The sequence below is a fragment of the Equus przewalskii genome, chromosome 5 (assembly GCF_037783145.1).
Source record: "Equus przewalskii isolate Varuska chromosome 5, EquPr2, whole genome shotgun sequence".
NCBI lineage: Eukaryota > Metazoa > Chordata > Mammalia > Perissodactyla > Equidae > Equus > Equus przewalskii.
Genome location: NC_091835.1, coordinates 54,625,767 through 54,648,246, shown reverse-complemented (window position 1 = coordinate 54,648,246; position 22,480 = coordinate 54,625,767). Strand labels below are relative to the sequence as shown.

The 22,480-nt window shown below is 37.0% G+C and overlaps 1 protein-coding gene across 49 annotated transcripts in view; it reads right to left on the bottom strand.

Moving 5' to 3' along the window:
* Window positions 1-22,480, bottom strand: part of CCDC91 (coiled-coil domain containing 91) — a 362,152-nt gene that overhangs the window by 201,030 nt on the left and 138,642 nt on the right. For 25 of the 49 annotated variants that reach the window (XR_011540339.1, XR_011540340.1, XM_008517658.2 and 22 more), the window contains 3 exons: window positions 21,314-21,474; window positions 19,409-19,612; window positions 18,563-18,667 (listed from right to left, as the gene is read on the bottom strand). Coding sequence is in view for 46 of the 49 variants with exons in the window: in XM_008517658.2 (XP_008515880.1) it covers window positions 18,563-18,667; window positions 19,409-19,612; window positions 21,314-21,474 (470 nt within the window). In the remaining 3 variants the exon portion in view is untranslated. Of the gene's footprint in view, window positions 1-18,562; window positions 18,668-19,408; window positions 19,613-21,313; window positions 21,475-22,369; window positions 22,459-22,480 lie in introns of all 49 variants that reach the window. The other 24 variants (XR_011540341.1, XM_070620909.1, XM_070620931.1 and 21 more) reach the window with 2 other exon arrangements.

Sequence of the window (22,480 nt, the reverse complement as noted above, 5' to 3'; positions counted from 1 at the left end):
GACTTTCTGTAAAACCGAAGATGAAAGTAAATACAGCAAGTTTTCCCAAGTAGTTTTGTTATTCTCCAGATATTTTCTTCTGCATTTCAACAACTCTCACAGCCACCTACAAGTACCAAAGAACTGTATACAAACATGAATGAAGCATGGCCTTTTCCCTCAGATTTCATTAAGCAAGAGTGAGACCTCCAACTCCCCACAATCTACCACTAGCTCCAAAAGGACCCTGGGGAAAGCCTATGTTGAACCTTTACTATCACAGATAATTCCCGTTAATAATAATAAACAATGAGAGGATACGGAGAATACATCAGCAGTGGTGGTATAGTTTTAAGGTCTCTCAAAACCCCCTCACAAAAATACAGAGAACACCTAAAAAAGAAGAACCAACAACTCACATTCAATATCTATCACAAAAATAGACGTCACAGTATCTCTGTGAACGCCTCAATATGAAGAGTTCCAAGACCTGCACGGCATCACAATTTGTGCAGGAAGAAGATGTAAGGAGGAGGATATCAGACAGAAATGAGAACTCTAAAGAGCTAACAAATACAGGAATATCTTTCTTTTTTTTTTTTTTTTTTTTTGAGGAAGATTAGCCCTGAGCTAACCACTGCCAGTCCTCCTCTTTTTGCTGAGGAAGCCTGGCCCTGAGCTAACATCCGTGCCCATCTTCCTCTACTTTATATGTGGGACGCCTGCCACAGCATGGCTTTGCCAAGCAGGGCCATGTCCGTACCCGGGATCTGAACCAGGGAACCCCGGGACGCCGAAAAGTGGAACATGCAAACTTAAGCGCTATGCCACCAGGCTGGCCCCACAGGAATATCTTTTTATTTCACTTTGCTTTACTGTGCTTCACAGGTACTGCATTTTTTACAAAGTGAAGGTCTGTGGCAACCCTGCATGGAGCAAGTCTAGCAGCACCATTTTTTCCAACAGCATTTTCCCACTTCATGTCTCTGTGTCACATTTTGGTAACTCTTGCAACATTTAAAACTTTTTCATTATTATTATATTTGTTATGGAGATCTGTGATCTTGGATGTTACCATTGTAACTGTTTTGGGCTGCCATGAACTATACCCATATAAGATGGCAAACATAATGAACAAATGTTGTGTGTCTTCTAACTGCTCCACCGACCAACCGTTCCTGTGTGTGTGTGTGTCTCTCTCTCCTCGCACCTCTCTATTCCCTGAGACACAACAATACTGAAATTAGGTCAAATAATAACCTACAACGGCCTCTCAGTGTGCAAGGGAAAGGAGTCACACATGTTTCACTTTAAATCAAAAGCTAGAAATGATTAAGCTTAGTGAGGAAGGCATGGTGAAAGCCAAGAGGGGCCAAAAGCTAGGCTTCTTTTCACCAATTAGCCAAGTTGTGAATGCAAACGAAAAGTTCTTGAAAGAAATTAAAAGTGCTACTTTGGTGGACACACAAATGATAAGAAAGCCAAACTGCTGATATGCAGAGAGTTTTAGTGGTCTGGATAGAAGGTGAAACCAGCTACAACATTCCCTTAAGCCAAAGCCTAATCCACAGTAAGGCCCTAACTCTCTTCATTTCTATGAAGGATGAGAGAGGTGAGGAAGCTGCAGAAGAAAAGTCTGGAGAAAACAGAGATTGGTTTAAGAAAAGAAGTAATCTCGATAACATACAAGTGCAAGATGAAGCAGCAAGTGCTGATGTAGACGCTGCAGCAAGTTATGCAGATCTAGCTGAGATCATTAATGAAGGCGGCTACACTAAACAACAGACTTTCAATGTAGAGGAAACAGCCTTCTGTTGGAAGAAGATGCCTTCTAGGACTGCCATAGCTAGAGAGCAGTCAATGCCTGACTTCAAAGCTTCAAAGGACAGGCTGACTCTCCTGTTAGGGGTTAATGCAGCTGGTGACTTCAAGTTGAAGCCAAAGCTCATTTGCCATTTCAAAAATCCTAGGGCCTGTAAGAATTATGCTAAATCTACTCTGTCTGTGCTCTACAAATGGAACATCAAAGCCGGGATGACAGCACATCTGTTTACAACATGGCTTACTGAATATCTTAAGACCACTGTTGTGACCTACTGCTCACAAAAAAAAGGTTCCTTTCAAACTATGACTGCTCACTGACAATGCACCTGGTCACCCAAGAGCTCTGACAGAGATGTACAACAAGGTTAATGTTGTTTTCGTGCCTGCTAACATAACATTCATTCTGCTGCCCATGGATCAAGGAGTAATTTTGACTTTGAAGTCTTATTATTTACAAAATATATTTTGTAAGGCAATAGCTACCAAAGATAGTGATTCCTCTGATGGATGTGGACAACGTAAACTGAAACCTTGAGGAAAAGGCTTCATCATTCTAGATGCCATTAAGAATTCATGATTCGGGGCTGGCCCTGTGGCAAAGTGGTTAAGTTCATGTGCTCCACTTTGGCAGCCCAGGGTTTGCCAGTTTGAATCCTTGGTTCAGACCTACACACCACTTGTCAAGCCATGCTGTGGTGGCATCCCACATAGAATGACTCACAACTAGGATATATAACTGTGTACTGTGGCTTTGGGGAGAAAAAGAAAAAAGAGGAAGATTGGCAACAGATGCTAGCTCAGGGCCAATCTTTCTCTCCAAAAAGAGCAGCAGACCTTTAAAAAAAGAAAAAAGAACATTCATGATTCACAGGAAGAGGTCAAAATATCAACATTAACAGGAGTTTGGAAGAAGTTGATTCCAACCCTCATGGATGACTTTAAAGGGTTCAAGACTTCAGTGGAGGCAGTAACTGCAGATGTGGTGGAAACAGCAAGAGAACAGAATTAGAGTGAAGACTGAAAATGTGACTGAATTGCTGTAATCTCATGAGAAACCTTTAACAGATGACGACTTACTTCTTACGGATGGGCAAAGAAAGTGGTTTCTTGAGATAGAATCTACTCCTGGTGAAGATGCTGTGAAGATTGTTGAAATGACAAGAAAGGATTTAGAATATTCCACAAACTTAGTTGATAAAGCAGAGGCAGGGGTGAGAGGATTGACTCCAATGCTGAAGGAAGTTCTACTGTGGGTAAAATGCTACCAAACAGCATCACATGCTACGGAGAAACTGCTCACAAATGGAAGAGCAAATCAACGCGGCAAACTTCAACACTTATTTTAAGAAATTGCCACAGCCACTTAACCTTCAGCGACCACCACTCTGATCAGTCAGCAGCCATCAAAACATTAAGGTAACACTCTCGACAAGCAAAAAGATTGTAACTCGCTGAAGGCTCAGACGATGGTTAGCATTTTTTAGCAAAAAAGTATTTTTTAATTAAGATACGTACATTGTTTTTTTAGACATAATGCTATTACATACTTAGACTACAGCATAGTATAAATGTAACTTTTATATGCACTGGGAAACCGCAAAATTTGTGTAACTTGCTTTATTGCAATATTTGCTTTATTGCAGGGGCCTGGAACTGAACCCACAGTATCTCCAAGGTATTCCTATACTCAAGAGGTCAGCAGACCAATATGAGGACAGCTGCTGAAACTCAGGGGCATATACATTCCAATAAGGAGTAAGTACAAACAATCCTCAGTAAAGTATCAACGGCCCAGGATACACTGGGTCCAATGAACTCTAAACACTTGCAGGCGAAAGTCCCACACTGAGGAGAATAGCTGAGAAGAGAATTCAAACTGACCAAGCCAGAGACAACAGACAGAGAAGAAAAGGAAGGTCAGGATAAAATGGAAGAAGGGAACAGAATCTGAAAAATCTACATATGTCACATTTTTTTAACCTAACAAAAACATAACAACACTCTAGGATCATGAGGGAGAAAAAAACTATCTTAAATCACCCCTCCATTTAAGAAGTTCAAGAAAACTAATTTCATAAAAAACAAATAACAGAAAAGTATTAAAGTCAAATCCCATACAAAGTTATTATATTAAAAAAAGGAACAGAATGACAGTCCTAACAAAAATAAAAGCAGAGCAGAAATATATAGTAAAAACAGGAATTCAAAACTCTACACCTGTATTGCAAAGTGAGTTAAAAAATATTCATAAGTGATAAACTAGATTAAAGAACAACACAAATCATAATTAGAAAAATTAAGAAATGATGGGAGAAATTTCAGAAAAGAATTAATCATTTCAGAAATGATGACTAAATTAAAAAGAACATAAGATTGAATAAGCTAATTGAAAATATCTTAGAGAAATAAAATAAAAAGGAAACATGTTTTAGATCAAAAAGAAATGAAGAAAAAGAGAAAAAAGATTCAAGAGTAAAGGCAAACACAGAAGACAAAGACTATCCAACACACCCATCAGAGTCACCAGAAGGAAAAAGAAAACGCAGTAAGGAAATAAAACAAGGATTAAATTTATAATTTAGTAAAAACTCCTTGAAATGTAAAAACAAGGAATTGAAACTATATATATACTAAAAGGACACACTGCAAATCTTGGAAAATCAACCCAGAATGACCAATACCAGGACATCCTCTAGTAAAATTACTTGACTTTTATAATAAGAAATTCGAAGAAGAATTAGATTGAAATTAACGCTTTGACAGCAATACTTTATAACAGAAGAAAATGGAGTTACATATTCAGATACCCATGAAAAGAAAAAAGAAAGGAATCTGTTAATAAATGACTGTGGAACGGCCTCTAAGAGAGATTCTTTAAGAAGGTGGGAGGATTTTTTTTCAAATAATAAAAGTGTATTATTTATTACACTGTCAACTGTATAGAAAAGAAAGGAGATGATGGCTGGACTGATTGATTGATTTATGGATTGACTGATTTACGGATTGACTGATTGACTGTTGGCTTTTGTATGCATTATAAAAGACTCTGGAAGGATAAAAATAACCCAACAGTGTTTACCTGTTCAGAGGAACAGAAACTATACAGATAGAGCATAGCATGAGCAGTCGATTTTTCTTTATATACCTTTTTTTACTATATATATGCACTTTCAAAGAACCACTTAAATACCTTATTTAACTGATATGGGATAGTATCTGAGGGTTTTTTAAAGCATTCCCTAGAGATTATAATATGAACCAGGTTAAAATACAAAGGTAGTTAAATTAGTGAAGCCAAATAGATAAAATGAAGAAATTAGTGAAAACTACATAAAGCAATATTTTTAAATGTATTACTTTGACCTAAAAGTCTTCTTTTGGGGGCCGGCCCCATGGCCCAGTGGTTAACTTAGGCAGGCTCAGCTTCGGTGGCCCGGGTTCGGCTTCCAGGTGTGGACCTACACCACCTGCCAGCAACCCACATACAAAATGGAGGAAGACTGCCACAGATGTTAGCTGAGGAATTTTCCTCAGCACAAAAAAGAAAAAGCCTAATTTTTAAGAAATGTACAGGGGACTGGGGCAAGCAAAATGTCAGGGTGAGCTGACCCGGGACTCTCTCCCCTCCAAACTACAACAAAGGATTGGGAAAAAAACTGAATGTCAGCTAATAAACCTAATGCCAGGATGTCAGAGCCCTACAGTACCAAAAAGACGGAGGACAGAGACCCTGCAGCAGATCTTGGAGGAGCTGGAACGGGGTAGGAGAGAACTTCGCTCCCTCCCCTAGAGACTAGGAGCACTGCCGCGGGTGCAGGAAGGAGCAGGGGAGGGGCCGCGCAACTGGGGGATCGTCCAGGACTCCCACCACTGGTACAGTGGAAACCCTGGAAACCCGCTGACGGGGGAAAGCTTCCGTGCGTAGGGACCCCATAAACCCAGGGCCCCGGAAGACCAGAGAACAGAACTGATCCAAATCCAGATCAGCGCGTGAGAAAAACAGCCCCTCCCGCCAGCAAACCACACTGGGTGCCGCCATCTCACCCAAAGGCGGAGAGCTCAGAACACGCGGCTCTCGACCCCCATCTAGTGGAGACAGGCCGTAACTGCAACCGAATTCTACCATCATGCAAAAAAACTGCTCCTTTACCATCCAGCAATTTATAAAAGCTCCAGAGCAGAAGGAAAACAACAAAAACACAGAATTAAGTCCCGAGGACTTGGAAATAGATAAACTAAGTGAAAAAGAGTTCAGAGTAGCTATAATCCAAAAGCTTAATGAGGTAGAGAGAAAGATACAGAAACAAGCCAACGAGTTCTGGAGTTACTTCACAAAAGAGATTGAAATTATAAAGAAGAATCAAACAGAATTACTAGAGATGAAAAACACAAGGGACCAGATAAAACATAATACGAATTCCATGAATGCCCGTATAGACACCAGAGAGGAGCAAATTAGCATAATCGAAGATAGACAGTCTGAATGGCTCCACACAGAGGAAGAAAGAGAACTAAGAATTAAAAAAAATGAGGAAAATCTCCGAGAGATAGCGGATTCAATGAGGAGAAAGAATTTAAGGATCATAGGAATTCCCAAGAATGGGTAAAGGGAAAATGGAGCAGAAAGTGTGCTTAAAGAAATTATAGAAGAGAACTTCCCAAATCTAGGGATTAAGGGAGAAATGTGTGTAGAGGAAGCTTTCAGATCTCCTAGATTTGTCAGTGTAAAAAGACCTACTGCACGGCATATACTACTACAAATGGCAAAAATGAAAGACAAAGAAAGAATACTCAGGGCAGCAAGACAGAAGAAAATAACCTACAAAAGAACTCCTATCAGACTTTCAGTGGATTTCTCTACAGAAACCTTACACGCTAGGAGAGAATGCAGTGACATATTCAAAACTTTAAAAGATAAAAATCTTCAGCAAAGAATACTCTATCCAGCAAGAATATCCCTAAGATATAAGGGAGAAATTAAATCTTTTCGAGACAAACAAAAGTTAAGGGAATTTGTAACCAAAAGTCCTCCACTAAAAGAAATCTTCAAGAGGCTCTCATACCTGAAAAAAGAAAAAAGGGAGAAAGGGGTCACAAACCACAGAGTAGGGAGACAGATAGACAGAACCAGAATAGGATAGCAAATATTCAACTATAGTATTAGGATAAAGGTAAGGAAACTACCAAAGCAAAGATGATCTTATCACTCTAACTACAACCTCATAACACGAGTTGGAATAAGAAATGAAAATAATTAGGAGGGGAAGAGCAAAGGGACTGAATCAGTCTAGGCCAAGTAAGTGAGAGACCACTAGAGAATAGACTATATTATACACGAGATTCTAAATACAAACTTCAGGGTAGACACTAAACTGAAAAACAGAACACAGCCACAAAACATAAATAAGGAAAAATCTAAGAAACCCAGCATAAGAAATTGCAGTATTAAATGGGTAGGATAAAGCACACAGGAAGAGAAATGCAGGAAAACCAGGTAACGAGTGACAGATTGACAGCATTAAGCCCACATGCACCAATAATCACTCTCAATGTAAACAGATTGAACTCTCGAATAAAAAGACAGAGAGTGGCAAAAAGGATTAGAGAAGAAGATCCAACAATTTGTTGCCTCCAGGAAACACACCTCAGCCCCAAGGACAAACACAGGCTCAGGGTGAAGGGGTGGAGGACAATACTTCAATCTAATAGCAAGCAAAAAAAAGCAGGTGTTGCAATTTTTATATCAGACAAAGCAGATTTCAAAATAAGACAGGTAGAGAGAGACACAGAGGGACAATACATAATGATCAAAGGGACACTTCATCAAGAAGAAATAACGCTTATAAATATCTATGCACCCAACATAGGAGCACCAAGGTTCATAAAGCAACTATTAACAGACCTAAAGGAAGAGGTTAAAAACAACACAATAATAGTAGGGGACCTCAACACCCCACTCACATCAATGGACAGATCATCCAGACAGAAAATCAACAAGGAAATAGTGGAGCTAAATGAAAAACTAAAACAATTGGACTTGATAGACATATATAGATCACTTCATCCTAAAACAGCAGAATACACATTCTTCTCAAGTGCACACGGAACATTCTCAAGGATAGACCATATGTTGGGAAACATGGCAAGCCTCTACAAATTTAAAAAAATTGAAATAATAACAAGCATCTTCTCCAATCATAATGCCATAAGGCTAGAAATTGATCACAAGGAAAAAGCTGAGAAAGGCACAAAGATGTGGAGACTAAACAATGCACTACTGAACAAGCAATGGATCATTGAAGAAATTAAAGAAGAAATAAAAAAATACCTGGAAACAAATGAAAATGATAACATGCCATACCAACTCCTATGAGATACAGCAAAAGCTGTATTAAGAGGAAAATTCATCACAATACAGGCCCATCTTAACAAACAAGAAAAAATCCCAAATAAGCAATCTTAAGCTACACCTAACTGAACTAGAGAAAGAAGAACAAATAAAGCCCAAAGTCAGCAGGAGAGAAATAATAAAAATCAGAGCAGAAATAAATACTATTGAAACGAAAAAGGCGGTAGAAAGGATCAATGAAACAAAGAGCTGGTTCTTTGAGAAGATAAATAAAATTGACAAACCTCTAGCCAGACTTACAAAGAAAAGAAGGGAAAAAGCTCAAATAAACAAAATCAGAAATGAAAGAGGAGAAATAACAACAGACTCTGCAGAAATACAACAGATTATAAGAGAATACTACGAAAAACTATACGCCAACAGAATGGATAACCTAAATTCTGGACTCCTACAGTCTCCCAAAGCTCAATCAAGAAGAGGCAGACAATTTGAACAGACCAATCACAAGGAAAGAGATTGAAACAACAATCAAAAACATCCCAAAGAATAAAACCCCAGGACCAGATGGCTTTCCTGGGGAATTCTACCAAACTTTCAGAGAGGATTTAATACCTATCCTTTTCAAGCTATTCCAAAAAATTAGGGAGGATGGAACACTTCCTGACACATTCTACATGGCCAACATCACACTGATACCAAAGCCTGACAAGGACATCACGAAAAAAGAGAACTACAGGCCAATATCACTGATGAACATAGATGCAAAAATTCTAAACAAAATTTTGGCAACCAGAATTCAGCAATTCATCAAAAGAAACATACATCATGACCAGGTGGGATTCATACCAGGGACACAGGGATGGTTCAACATCCGCAAATCAATCAACGTGATACACCACATCAACATACTGAGGAATAAAAACCACATGATCATCTCAATAGATGCAGAGAAAGCATTTGACAAGATCCAACAGCCATTTATGATAAAAACTCTGAACAAAATGGGCATAGAAGGGAACTACCTCAACATAATAAAGGCCATATATGACAAATCCACAGCCAACAACATACTCAATGGATAAAAACTGAGCGCCATCAACCCGAAAACAGGAATGAGACAAGGATGCCCTCTATCACCACTCTTATTTAACATAGTACTGGAGGTACTGGCCAGAGCAATCAGGCAAGAAAATGGAATAAAAGGAATCCAAATAGGGAGGGAAGAAGTGAAACTCTCGCTGTCTGCAGACCACATGATCTTATATATAGAAAACCCCAAAGAATCCATGGGAAAACTCTTAGAAGTAATCAACAACTACAGCAAAGTTGCAGGGTATAAAATCAATTTGCATAAATCAGTAGCATTTCTATATTCTAATAATGAACTAACAGAAAAAGAACTTAAGAACACAATACCATTCACAATCACAACAAAAAGAATAAAATACCTCAGGGTAAATTTAACTAAGGAAGTGAAGGACCTATATAATGAAAATTACAAGGCCTTTCTGAGAGAATTGGATGACGACATAAGGAGATGGAAAGACATTCCAGGTACATGGATTGGAAGAATAAACACAGTTAAAATGTCCGTTCTACCAAAAGCAATCTACAGATTCAACACTATGCCAATCAGAATCCCAGTGACATTCTTTACAGAATTAGAACAAAGAATCCTAAAATTCATATGGGGCAACCAAAGACCCCGAATTGCTAAAGCAATCCTGAGAAAAAAGAACAAAACGGGAGGCATCACAATCCCTGACTTCAAAACATACTACAAAGCTACAGTAATCAAAACAGCATGGTACTGGTACAAAAACAGGTGCACGGATCAATGGAACAGAATTGAAAGCCCAGAAATGAAACCACAAATCTATGGACAGCTTATCTTCAACAAAGGAGCTGAGGGCATATAATGGAGAAAAGAAAGTCTTTTCAACCAATGGTGCTGGGAAAACTGGAAAGCCATACGTAAAAGAATGAAAATTGACCATTCTTTTTCACCATTCACCAAAATAAACTCAAAATGGATCAAAGATCTAAAGGTGAGACCTGAAACCATAAGGCTTCCAGAGGAAAACATAGGCAGTACAATCTCTGACATCAGTATTAAAAGGATCTTTTCGGACACCATGTCTTCTCAGACAAGGGAAACAATAGAAAGAATAAACAAATGGGACTTCATCAGACTAAAGAGCTTCTTCAAGGCAAATGAAAACAGGATTGAAACAAAAAAACAACCCACTAACTGGGAAAAAATATTTGCAAGTCATATATCTGACAAAGGCTTAATATCCATAATATATAAAGAACTCTCACAACTCAACAACAAAAAGTCAAACCACCCCATCAAAAAATGGGCTGGAGACATGAACAGACATTTCTCCAAAGAAGATATACGGATGGTCAATAGGCACATGAAAAGATGCTCATCATCGCTGATCATCAGGGAAATGCAAATCAAAACTACACTAAGATATCAGCTTACACCCATTAGAAGGACAAAAATATCCACAACTAATACTAACAAATGTTGGAGAGGTTGTGGAGAAAAAGGAACCCTCACACACTGCTGGTCAGAATGCAAATTGGTGCAGCCACTATGGAAAACAGTATGGAGATTCCTCAAAAAATTAAAAATAGAACTACCATACGATCCAGCCATTCCACTACTGGGTATCTATCCAAAGAGCTTGAAGTCAGCAATTCCAAAAGTCCTATGCACCCCAATGTTCACTGCAGCATTATTTACAATAGCCAAGACATGGAAGCAACCTAAGTGCCCATCAACAGATGAATGGATAAAGAAGATGTGGTACATATATACAATGGAATACTACTCAGCTGCAAAACAGAACAAAATCATTCCATTTGCAATAACATGGATGGACCTTGAGGGAATGATGTTAAGTGAAATAAGCCAGTTAGAGAAGGATAATCTCTGTATGACTCCACTCATATGAGGAATTTAAAAATGTGGAGTAAGAGAACAGATTAGTGGCTACCAGGGGAAAGGTGGGGTGGGGGGTGGGCACAAAGGGTGAAGTGGTGCACCTACAAAATGAATGACAAACATTAATGTACAACTGAAATTTCACAATATTGTAACATATCCTTAACTCAATAAAAAAAATAAATTAAAAAATTAAAAAATAAAGAAAGTGTACAACTGACACATTAAGTGAAATACCCTCACAATGTTGCTCTTTTTACATAAATAATTCTACCAGTTTGTTTTGGATAAACTGTTTAAAAATATATAAAACCATTGTTTCCATGCTTATTATTCTAATCCAGTTTGATGAAGAGGGCTTCCAAATGTTAGTATTTAAACTGAATTTGATAATTCAATCATTCAATTCATTTTGGAATAAGAAAGAAAATACTTGGCTGTAACTCACTGTGACTTCCCCTCATAATGACTCTCCCTTTACAGGGGTTGTGTAGAGGATGGATTTCCTAACAACTGAGATTTATTCATTGCCCAATATTTAATCCAATCTAAAATACTGTAGTAAATGAAAGGCATATGGACCAGCCAAAACATAAAATCTTTATTTTCCTTTCATTTTTTTTCTCTTCTTCAGAATGTTGTTAATCATTCTTACAGATACGTGAATAAACAGGATGTCTTCAAGCTATGCTTAATTCGTATTTTCTTCAGCATTCTCTACTTAAAATAGGACCACAACTACATTTTGGGTTTAGTATGCCAAATTGGTTAATTCCTCACATACCGAGTCGTCGAGCTAAATGCTCACGTGTAACAAGCCACTTCTCTAAATCTTTCTTTAACCAAATTCCATAAAGCACAATTATTACAGCCGCCTGCGGGTCTAAGGGTCCAACTGTCCAACACCTGACTGGTATTCACTTTAAAATAGTACACAAAAATATTGAGAACACTACTATTCATATTTAAGTAATGTAAACTGTAAAATCAGCAACAGAACATAGGTAGTAACCTGCAGCGGTATAAATCCATTTAAGAGGTCAATTTAAGGGCCTCTGAAACACTGTATTTTCACATAACTGCTTTTTTTTTTTAAATAAAAGCTCAAACAGAATAATCAAAATACTATAACCAGGAGGTATTTCAATAGGAAATGACACTTGGAAGAACAGGCCCAGTCTTTAAAAAGTTTATACAGAAAATTCCCAAAGCTAGCCATAGCTACTAATACTGATAACTACCAGAGATAATATGATAACCAGCTGTGTCTGTTAATTAAATTTTTTAAAAATGTGGTAGCATTATGATTTGTGTGATCTGATAAGCTGCCAAGTTTCTTCAATGAAAGTCACAGGTGTGGAGTGACTGGCTACAGGAGCCAGAGAAAGAAGACAAAAAAGACTGGAATCCAAGTTGTACTAAGATGAGTTCTCTATTCAAGTTTCACGAAAAGTCCTTTAAATAGCCACCTCTGACAAATGCAGCATGACTCATTTTGCTTCCTCTGGTTGGGCTACACACCCTGGACAGAACAGGAAAGGAGAGGTAGTGCACAGCCCCATTGTGCTGCAGAGTTCACAGTATTCGCTATTTCCTTCTGTTAGGGACACATTCACACCCCTCCACCTATCCTGGTCATTAGACCATATCGCATAAAACAACACTGTTAGAATTCTCCATAATAGTTAATGTTGGCAAAAAAAAAAAAGAAGGCTGTTAAAAGGTTTTGCAAACATTCCATTTATTAATTACTTTTACTCTGGTCGGACTAAACTCTTGACAAAGGCACACCCAACAGTGGCCTAAGTGGAGGTAGATTTCTTTACAAAATTGAAAATTAAAGTCTTATATTTGAGATCAAATAAAAATACTTGTATTTCTCATGGTGTTAAGTATAAATTTTTTCTTTTTCTGTTTTGTCCACATTTTCTACAATAAATATTTTTTTTAATAAATAAGCCTACTAACATGTTTTAAGGAGAAAGGCCTCTCAGTTAATTTAATTGTCAGTACTATCTTTTTATATTCCTAAATGTTCTGCTTTATTTAGGATACCATAGAGAGAGAGGCACCGATATACTATCCCTGTCATTGTAAATAGCAGGAAAGAAAATTTTTTCTGTTTCATTAAGGTCCACAAATATTTAGAAAACCTATATGTTATATACGCCTACAATATAAAAAAACCTATGGATTGCCACATCCTACAGAAAACATATGACAAATATATTGACTTTCAAATATCTGAGGGCTGGCTGGCAGAGACCATAAATTCAAGCAAGAAACTTAACATACACTATTTAAAAACTCACTTTTGCTAATATTTCATCCTATATAAATTTAGCACACAGTGGCCCCCTTTGACACTCACAAATTTAATATCTCCTATTCCTAAGAAATTATTAGATAGAACTTCGTATCATTTTGAAGAAAAGGCTATGTGACATAAAGAAATGGATTATAGAAAGGAAGTCAAATAGTGAAGGCCCAAGATTTTCTAAATTCTTAATGAATCAGGTCTTTACAATATAATTTAAATATTTTATTGAAAGCACATTTCCAGGAAGTCTAACACATATATCTACGCATATACAAACTTGCTAAGTATAAAGCAGATATAGAGTCTTATGAATTATCTCCCCGTTTGAGTTATCCATATTTTTATTTGCCCCTCCTCCATCTACAATGACTCAGCTGATTACTTAAACTGTTTTCCTTAAAAAAAATTTTCAAAATACCTGTTTTAATGTATTTTTTAAAAGAAATTAAATTTCTGCTGCAGCTACAACAAAGAATATTTAAAATTTAAAGTGTTCCCTTTATTCACTAAGATTTCTCCCTCTTCTTCTCAGTAAGTACAACTAAAAGGCCTGGACATTCTATTTAAAACAAATGTAAGAAGATTCTAGAAGGTGGCAAGAAGGCAGATCACCTAGGGACCTAGGGACCCAAGGAATGACACGACTGTAAGTTCTGTGAGGTTTTTTTAGGCCTCATATATTCCAAATTGGGTACTGGCATGGCCAGCAACCAGGAAATGCTAATGAGCACAAACAAAAATAACCCCAAGAAAAGCTATTGCCCTCTAGCCAAAGGCCCATGAAAGAAGCAGCCCAGAAGAACAAAAAACTTTTAGATAACAAATGCCCTATGACAGCCAAACCCCACGGAAAAATATATGACCCCACTTCCAGCTCTGTGAGCAAAGGCCAAAATGCTGAGCCCAGACTTCAACCCTCGCCCAGCTTTGAGGAGGTGCCCCTGACTGTCCCCTGAGGTGGTAACACAGAAAGCCAGATGGTTTGGAGCTCTTTTTTAAGACTTGCACCCCCACTCAGAGATAAGGATGCACAATCTCACTCGCTCTCTCTCCATTCAGAGGTAACAAGGCCTCCCCTCTCCATGAGGTCAGTACAAGCACGTGGGGAAGAGTAAGAAAGAGCCTCTCTCCTCCCAGCAGGATGGTATCAGCCAAGGCCTATGTTGTTGTCAGTGTAGTGAGTCAACTCTGACTCCTAGCAACCCTGCGTACAGCAGAGTGGAACCCTGCCCGGTCTTTCTGTGTCATCCTCTCATCTTCCAGCTCCGTAACAGAACAGTCTATATCAGACAATATTCTGTCACTAGGGGGTTTTCATAATCAATTTTTTTCAGAAGCACGTGGCTAGGTCCTACTCCCTAGTCTGTCTTCGTTTGGAAGCTCTGATGAAACCTGTCCACTATGAGTGATCCTGACCCTGACAGTATTTGAAAAACCAGTGGCATAGCTTTCAGAATCACAGCCAACACACAGCTGCCACAGGACGACAACTAAAAGACAAGTGGTGTGGTTCCCTGACTGGGAAACGAACCCCAGTCCCATGGCAGAGGGACGAGGGAATTTTAACAACGAGGCCTGTGGGGGGACCTGAAATCCCACTTTCTCCCTGGAGTAAGGAGGCACCCCTTCTGCCCAGGGTGTCAAAGGCAGCTTGAGTGGGAATCTTGGAATTTCACCCCAGACCTGATATTAACAAAGTGGCATCTACATTTCCTCAACCTGTACAGTGTCGGAGGAAGCCTGTTAAAATATAAGATTTAAACAAGACCCAAGGTATCATACAAAATACCCAAAATGTGTAGAATATAATTAAGACCTGCTCATCAAGCCAAGAATCAGGAAAATCTCAACCTGAATAAGAAAAGATCATGAACAGACAGCAACACTGAGATGACACCGATGTTAGAATTATCTGACAAGAATTTTAAAGCAACCATCATAAAAATGCTTTAAGAAGCAATTATGAATATGATTGAAACATGGAAAAGAACAAAGTTTCAGCAAAGAAATAGAAGATATAAAAAAGAACAAAAATACAAATTTTAGAACTGAAAATTACAATAACAGAATAAAAAAAAACTGGCTCAACAGAAGAATGTTGGGGACACTGGAAAGCATCAATAAACTATAAGATAGAACAATAAAATTACCCAATCTGAACAACAGAGAGAAAACAGACTGAAAAAAAAAAATGTCCAAATTCCAGAACAACAAGGACCTGTGGAACTATAGCAAAAGAAATGCTTTCATCAGGGACAGTGGCATACAAGCTAAATAGCATGCCTGCCTTTGAGTCCAAGTTAGCTATGAGACCTCCTAGTGCATTTTTTCTATCATTTATTTAGCCAAAGTGATAAAATACTCCATAAGTTAGTTTACACTTTTATTCACATGGTATAAAAAGGAGAGAGGCCTTTCTTGGTGTTGAAGTAAAATTATCTGAAAACAGTTTTCTTTGGAAGTACTGTTTCTTGTAAAAGGAAGATCTCTTTAAATTGAATATTAGTTTTGAAGACTCGAGTTGTTATTCTTAGATTATCACTATTAATAGTAAAAGCAGTAGGACAGCAAGGATAATGCCACTTGGCATTTATATTGGTCTTCACTGTGAGAAGCTCAAAGTGTTGTATGACTGGTCTTAGATGGTCTCTCAGGTGTGTTATTGTTTCCATTAATAGATTGAGAAACTGCATTTGCAAAGGTACAGGTCCCACCAAAGGGCCCAGAACATGTCACTCAATGCAGATAGAAGAAAACAGAAGGTTCCCTCAGTGTTCTGTACTACACCTTCCAATACGCACCACAGTTCTAAGTACAGGGCTGGTAAGTGTGGCCATACACAATGTAATTATTCACTAGAGGCAGGGTGCATTATATTAGTGAGTAATTCATTCATTCACTTAAGAATATTAATTGAGCCCACACCACATGCCAGGTACTGCTCTAGGCACTGGGAAGGAAAGTTCTTAATCTCACAGAGCTTACACTCTAGTGCAGGAAAAACAACAACAACAAAAAAAAACAAATGAAAATAAAATAACAGGTGGAGATTAGTCCTATGAGGAGGAGGAAAAGAAGCAAAGAAAGAAAGCTAAGGAGTGCTGAGCATGTACACAGGTTCTTATTTTCTATATCATGGTCAAGGACAGCCTCCATTAAAAGGTAGCATTTGAGCAAGAATCTGAAAGAAGCCAGGTTCACTGAGAGTGGTTAAAAAGCATAATTTTCAAACAGTTAAAATGTGACTCATATAAATATAAATTGAACATATATCAAAGATTTATTCTACTCATTTATTAATAAATGAATCATTTATGTTAAGATTGAATGAATCAAATGTTAAGACTGGTTTAAAGAGCATTTAAAGAGGTATACATATACATACAGAAAATTTAAATAACGCAGTTTTTGACTAAGAAAGAGTGCTGGTTAGAGACAAAACTGGTGAATGTCCTACAGGGCAATAAACAGTATTCTTTGAAGTTACCTTTTCTAACAGACAGAAATTATTTGCCTCTCTTCTGGGGAAAAAAATTAATTACCATGTCAATACAGTTGAGACTTTTAATCAGCAGTATACAGTGAATCACATAAAGTACAGTCTTCTAAATAATCCTTGGGTAGGTCTATTAAACAAGATCCCCACAGGACTCTGCAAGAACACACTGTTCACTCTTCTCCTTATTTTCAAGTTTTTTATTTTATTTTTTTTAACACAGCCATGTAGATATCTGGAAGAAGAGCATTAGAGTCAGAGAGACTGTGAGTCATAAACCATTTCCCTCCACTTACCACTCCAACAGCCAAGGAATGTCTCCCACAGAGACTCACACATTCGCCTGGACCGTATTATGAAGTTGGGTGTAAGTAAAGAGCTGGGGGTGAACCATAAAAGCTGGAGACGTCAGAAGATTTACATTGATAGGTGAATGAGAATTGAGGTTGGGAAATGACTTGATTTACATTTCTAAAAATACTAGTCTATCTGCTGAAATACTCATTAGGGAGAACAGCAAGGGCAGAAGCTAGAAGACCACTTAGGAGGCTACTAAAATGATCTAAGCAAATAAACAAGTAAATACGTAGTTTGTCAGGTGTAAAAAGTGCTATGCAGAAAAATAAAGCAGAATATGGGAAGGCTGGTAGGGGATGTCAGTGTTGTCTAGAAAGGTCTCTCTGATAAGGTGATATTTACACAAAGACATGAATGATATAAAAAAGAAAACGATGCAGAAAATTGAGGGAAGAATGTTCCAGACACAGGAATAAAGCAAAACGATTGAGAAAGAAGCAGAGAAAAGACAGGGAAAGGGATAAAAGAGAATGTAGGGCCTTGCAAATCATTTTAAGGACTTACTTGACTTCTAGTTTGGGTGAGATGAGAAGCCACTGAGGCAGAGAAATGACATGATCACCTTCAAGTGTTAAACAGATCACAGTGGCTGCAATGTGGAGTACGGTCTGTAAGCGGGCAATGACAGAAGCAAAAAGACTGGTTAGAAGATACTTTAGTACTCCAATGGAGAAATAAGAATGGCCTCGAATAGGCTGGTAGCAGTGACCACAAAAATAAAGTGTCAAAACCTGGATATTTTGAAGGTAGAGCCAACAGGTTTTGCTAAAGAAACAGATGGGTAAGTACAAGGAGGAATAAATATACGTTTTGGCCTAAGCAATTGGAAAGACAGAGTTCCCATTTACTGGAATGGGGGAAGACTGCAGAAGAAACAAGTTTATTGAGGAAATCTGAGGAGGAGAAAAAGAGGAGACATTTATTACAAACAATTTATGAAAAAGGTTTAACATCTCGGTTTGGGGTTTATAGGATTCTAAGCTCTTTTCAAATGTAATCACAATAAGAAAAATTAGAATGTCCAATTTCCAAATTTTATCCATCAGAAACAGAATATTTTCCACCAAACTGAGTCTCAAACAAATAACCCTCATGGCTTCTCACAGATTCATACTTTTCAAAATGGCATTTATCATTACCTTCATCCCCATTGATCAATATTATACATTTAAGCAAATATCTGATTCTTCATTCATACAGTATTTTTGAGCACTTTTTGAAACTACATTACATCCTTCATCAAAAGACCTAAGTATTAAATTTTAAGTTCATTCGGTTTACCTGAAGTTCTTTGTATCTCTCTTGAAAAGAAATGGCCTCTTGCTCTTTTTCTTTAAGAAAATCTTTCTCTAAGACACTATGCTTTTCCATCAATGATTCCACATCCTAAAAGAAAAATCCAAGCATAAGTTTCATAATATTTATTGGCATAAAATATACTTATTTTTTCAATTGAACATACCAGAAAGTATTTAGTAAGGAAAGTACCTATTGGAAGTATGGTTGAAAGTTCAACAGTATTATAGATTGTATGCTTCACTCCAGACCAATATCAAACATTAATATAACACAAATTATTCATGCTAATGAACAAAAGAATCCAAACTAATCACAATAAACACAATCTCTCTCTGCACATACTTTCTATAAATTTGCTAAGGTCTTTTCATAGATGTATTTGCAAAAAAGAGAAATGAGAACATAAATAAATAATTTACTTAAACAGCTGTATATCTAAGTACTCTTGTCAAATATCCCATGATGCCTGACTTCCCACAGGGGCAAGTCAATGTTACAAATGTTCTCATCTACATAAGAAATATAATACTACCTGCTTTCAAAGTAAATAAAAATAAACCAGAAGGAAAGCATTAGTTAGAGAAAAAAAGTCAAGTAAAAGATGTTCCATATCTTTAAAAGGACATATTGAGGACTAGAGATTTCTTATCAAAGACTTTTCTAAGTGATAAACATCAAATGATTGATTTAAAGCTACAGCCAAGGGAGAACTGCATCTTCTTCTACTGAACTTCTACTGATGAGTTTTTAATCAGTGATTGGGATTATATCAAATTTTTAGTAAATGCAATTCAAACATTTATTGTTTTTAGGCAAATGTATATATACCTTTTTAATTCTCTGCTTTTCCTCTTCAGAAACTTTGAGTTTAATCTCTAGACTTGAAATTTTCTGCTGAAGCTGTATGTTTGATAAATTGGCTCCAGGATCCTCAGAATCATCCACAAGAGCAATTGTTCCATTACTTTTCTCATCAGTTAAACCCAATGGAAAAAGTGAGATATCCAGATGAGTGTGTGTTGATTGCTGAATCTAAACCACATTAAAAAAAAAAAAATACACAAGAGGGGAAAGTTTACACTGTACCAATAATGAAAACATCCAAAGGGCACCAGAAACCACATTTGGAAATTAAGTTGTAGCAAAGGTTCTGAAATTATTTCACCCTTTAAGTAAATCAACAGAAGACCTCAATTGTTACAACAACCTGATCTTTGCAGTAAGAAACAAAATTTCCTCTAAACTTTTAGAGTTTAAAGCATTTATTATTTTTCAAGCAAAGCATTAAAAAACTTGAAACTGTTTCTTATGCTTGAGAATGGATAGTTAAGTATAGACACATCTGTTACTCACCAGTTCTCAAATTTAAACAAACACATAGAACTTGTTTATATTTTAAATTTAAATCAGAATTTGAAATCTATCAATAACCTCTAATTGATCATCATTTTCTAGTAAAATTAACAGGTGACGCAAGACGTATACAGCTCTTTGGAAATCTGGACAACCTCCAGCATCTAGCATAATGACTGGATCAATAAATATTTGAGTGAATAAATCCTATGATTGCTGTCTTTTTGGTTTTTACTCTAAAATTGAAATGAACACTCTAATACCTGCAAACACGTGGTGAAATCCCCTGAAAAGAGAAAAAAATTATCCTTTTTTTGTAATTATTTTCCCTTTTGAAGTTCAAGATTTGAAATGCAAAGCTAAGGCCATTTTAATAGATTAGATACTCAAACTATATTTTGTTACCTAAGGCTAATTAAATTATCTTGCAATTGTGCCACAAAACAAACATATAATTCAAGGTTTTTCTATTCTAGATATTATCCTCAAAGTTAGAATATCTTCAGAATTATTTTTTAGAAAATAAAAAAAAGAAATCAGAAAAGCTTCACTTAAATCAGTATTTTTAAGTATGCAAACTTCTCATAAAAATAGGCTTGTCTTATTTTTCCAAAGAAGATATACAGATGGCCAATAAGCACATGAAAAGATGGTCAACATGACTAATCATCAGGGGAACGCAAATCAAAACCACACTAAGATATCGCCTCACAACCATTAAAATGGCCATAATCACTAAGACTAAAAATAACAAATGTTGGAGAGGGTATGGAGAAAAGGGAACCCTCATACACTGCTGGCGGGAATGCAAACTGGTGCAGCCACTATGGAAAACAGTATAGAGATTCCTCAAAAAACTAAAAACAGAAATACCATATGACCCAGCTAACCCACTACTGGGTATCTACCCAAACAAGTTAAAATCAATAATCGAAAGTAACACATGTACCCCTATGTTCATTGCAGCACTATACACAACGGCCAAGACATGGATGCAATCCAAGTGCCCATCGACCAATGACTGGATAAAGATGTGGTATATATATACAATGGAATACCACTCAGCCATACAAAAGACAAAATCACCCCAGTTGCAACAACATGGATGCACCTGGAGGGTATTATGCTAAGCAAAGTAAGCCAGACTGAGAAAGACAAACACTATATGATGTCACTTATATACGGAATATAAACAAACACATGGACAAAGAAAACAGTTCAGTGGTTACCGGGGGAAGCGGGGTGGGGAGTGGGCACAGGGGGAGAAGTGGAGCATGTATACGGTGACGGACAAGAAATAACGTACAACTGAAATTTCACAATGATGTAAACTATTATGAACTCAATTAAAAAAATATATATATATATGCTTGTCTTTACCTGTGCTTTAGGAATAGTCTGCCTGACAATGCTGTTGTCTGCATGTGTATTCTCTGGTGATGAAATGATGGGCTCAGAAGAGAGGCAGCCAACTGAGGGAGAAGAGTGGTCATGGTCCAGTACAATCTCAGGAGAAGCTGGAGAAAGATGGACTCCAGATACTAAAGGAAAACCAAAAGAAAAAAAGGATTATTCAAGAGAAAATAAAGAACAAAAGAACAGGTTGAAAGGGAAGAAAGCAGAGGGAGGGAAAGGGAAAAGAGCAAGGGACGTAAAAGCAATGAGACTGAAAATGAGGATTCTATGACTATTGCTCAGGGACCATTATCTGAAATCTAAAAAACTAGTGTTTCTAAATTTAACATGACATTTACGTGTGAGACTCAGGCAAAAAAAAACAATTTAAAAAATGTCTTAGTGTTTACATACTAATACATTACCATAAGAAGTGCATTTTCCAACTCAGAGAAAGTATTCAAATATATTACCTATCTATTCAGTTAGTTAAGAAAAAGCACTCGTGTGCCTACTAGTGCCAGGCACAGACACTAGGCAGGCACTGAGAAGACAGCAGTGAAGACATGCATCCATGTCCTCAATGACCTTATGACCCAGGAGGCAAGTGAAATCATTCATTTACTACAATAAAGTGAGCTAAAGGGAAGAACAATTACTTTAAAATAAACTAACCTATCTGTCTCTGTGTGAACAACTTCTTTTGCAACAACAAAAGATTTTTCATGTTAAAGTCAGTTTTAGTTGGCTGAAGTATTTCTACAGAAAAATAATGTTGAAACATAATTCTGTAATTCGTTTCATAACAAAACATGATTAGATTGTGACTAGGGCTCAGATACAAAGGTCATGAAAGGAAAGCCAATTGCCAAGCATGAAATAAGACAAAAATATCGATGAGGGCAAAATAAACAGTTTATTTTCAAATGTTCTAAAAACTCAAATATATTTTGATTATGAGTTTTAAAATTTAAGAAGAGTTACATAATCATTTTTAGCAGTAATTCATTTATATGTTCTGACTTTCTAAATTATAAAGACCTTTATTCCACATTGGCATCAGTAGCAAGTTCAGCGCAGTTCTACTATAAATTCTGGAAGGCAGCTCACAATGGAAATTGCATTTTTCCCTGAAGAAAGACATTTATAAGG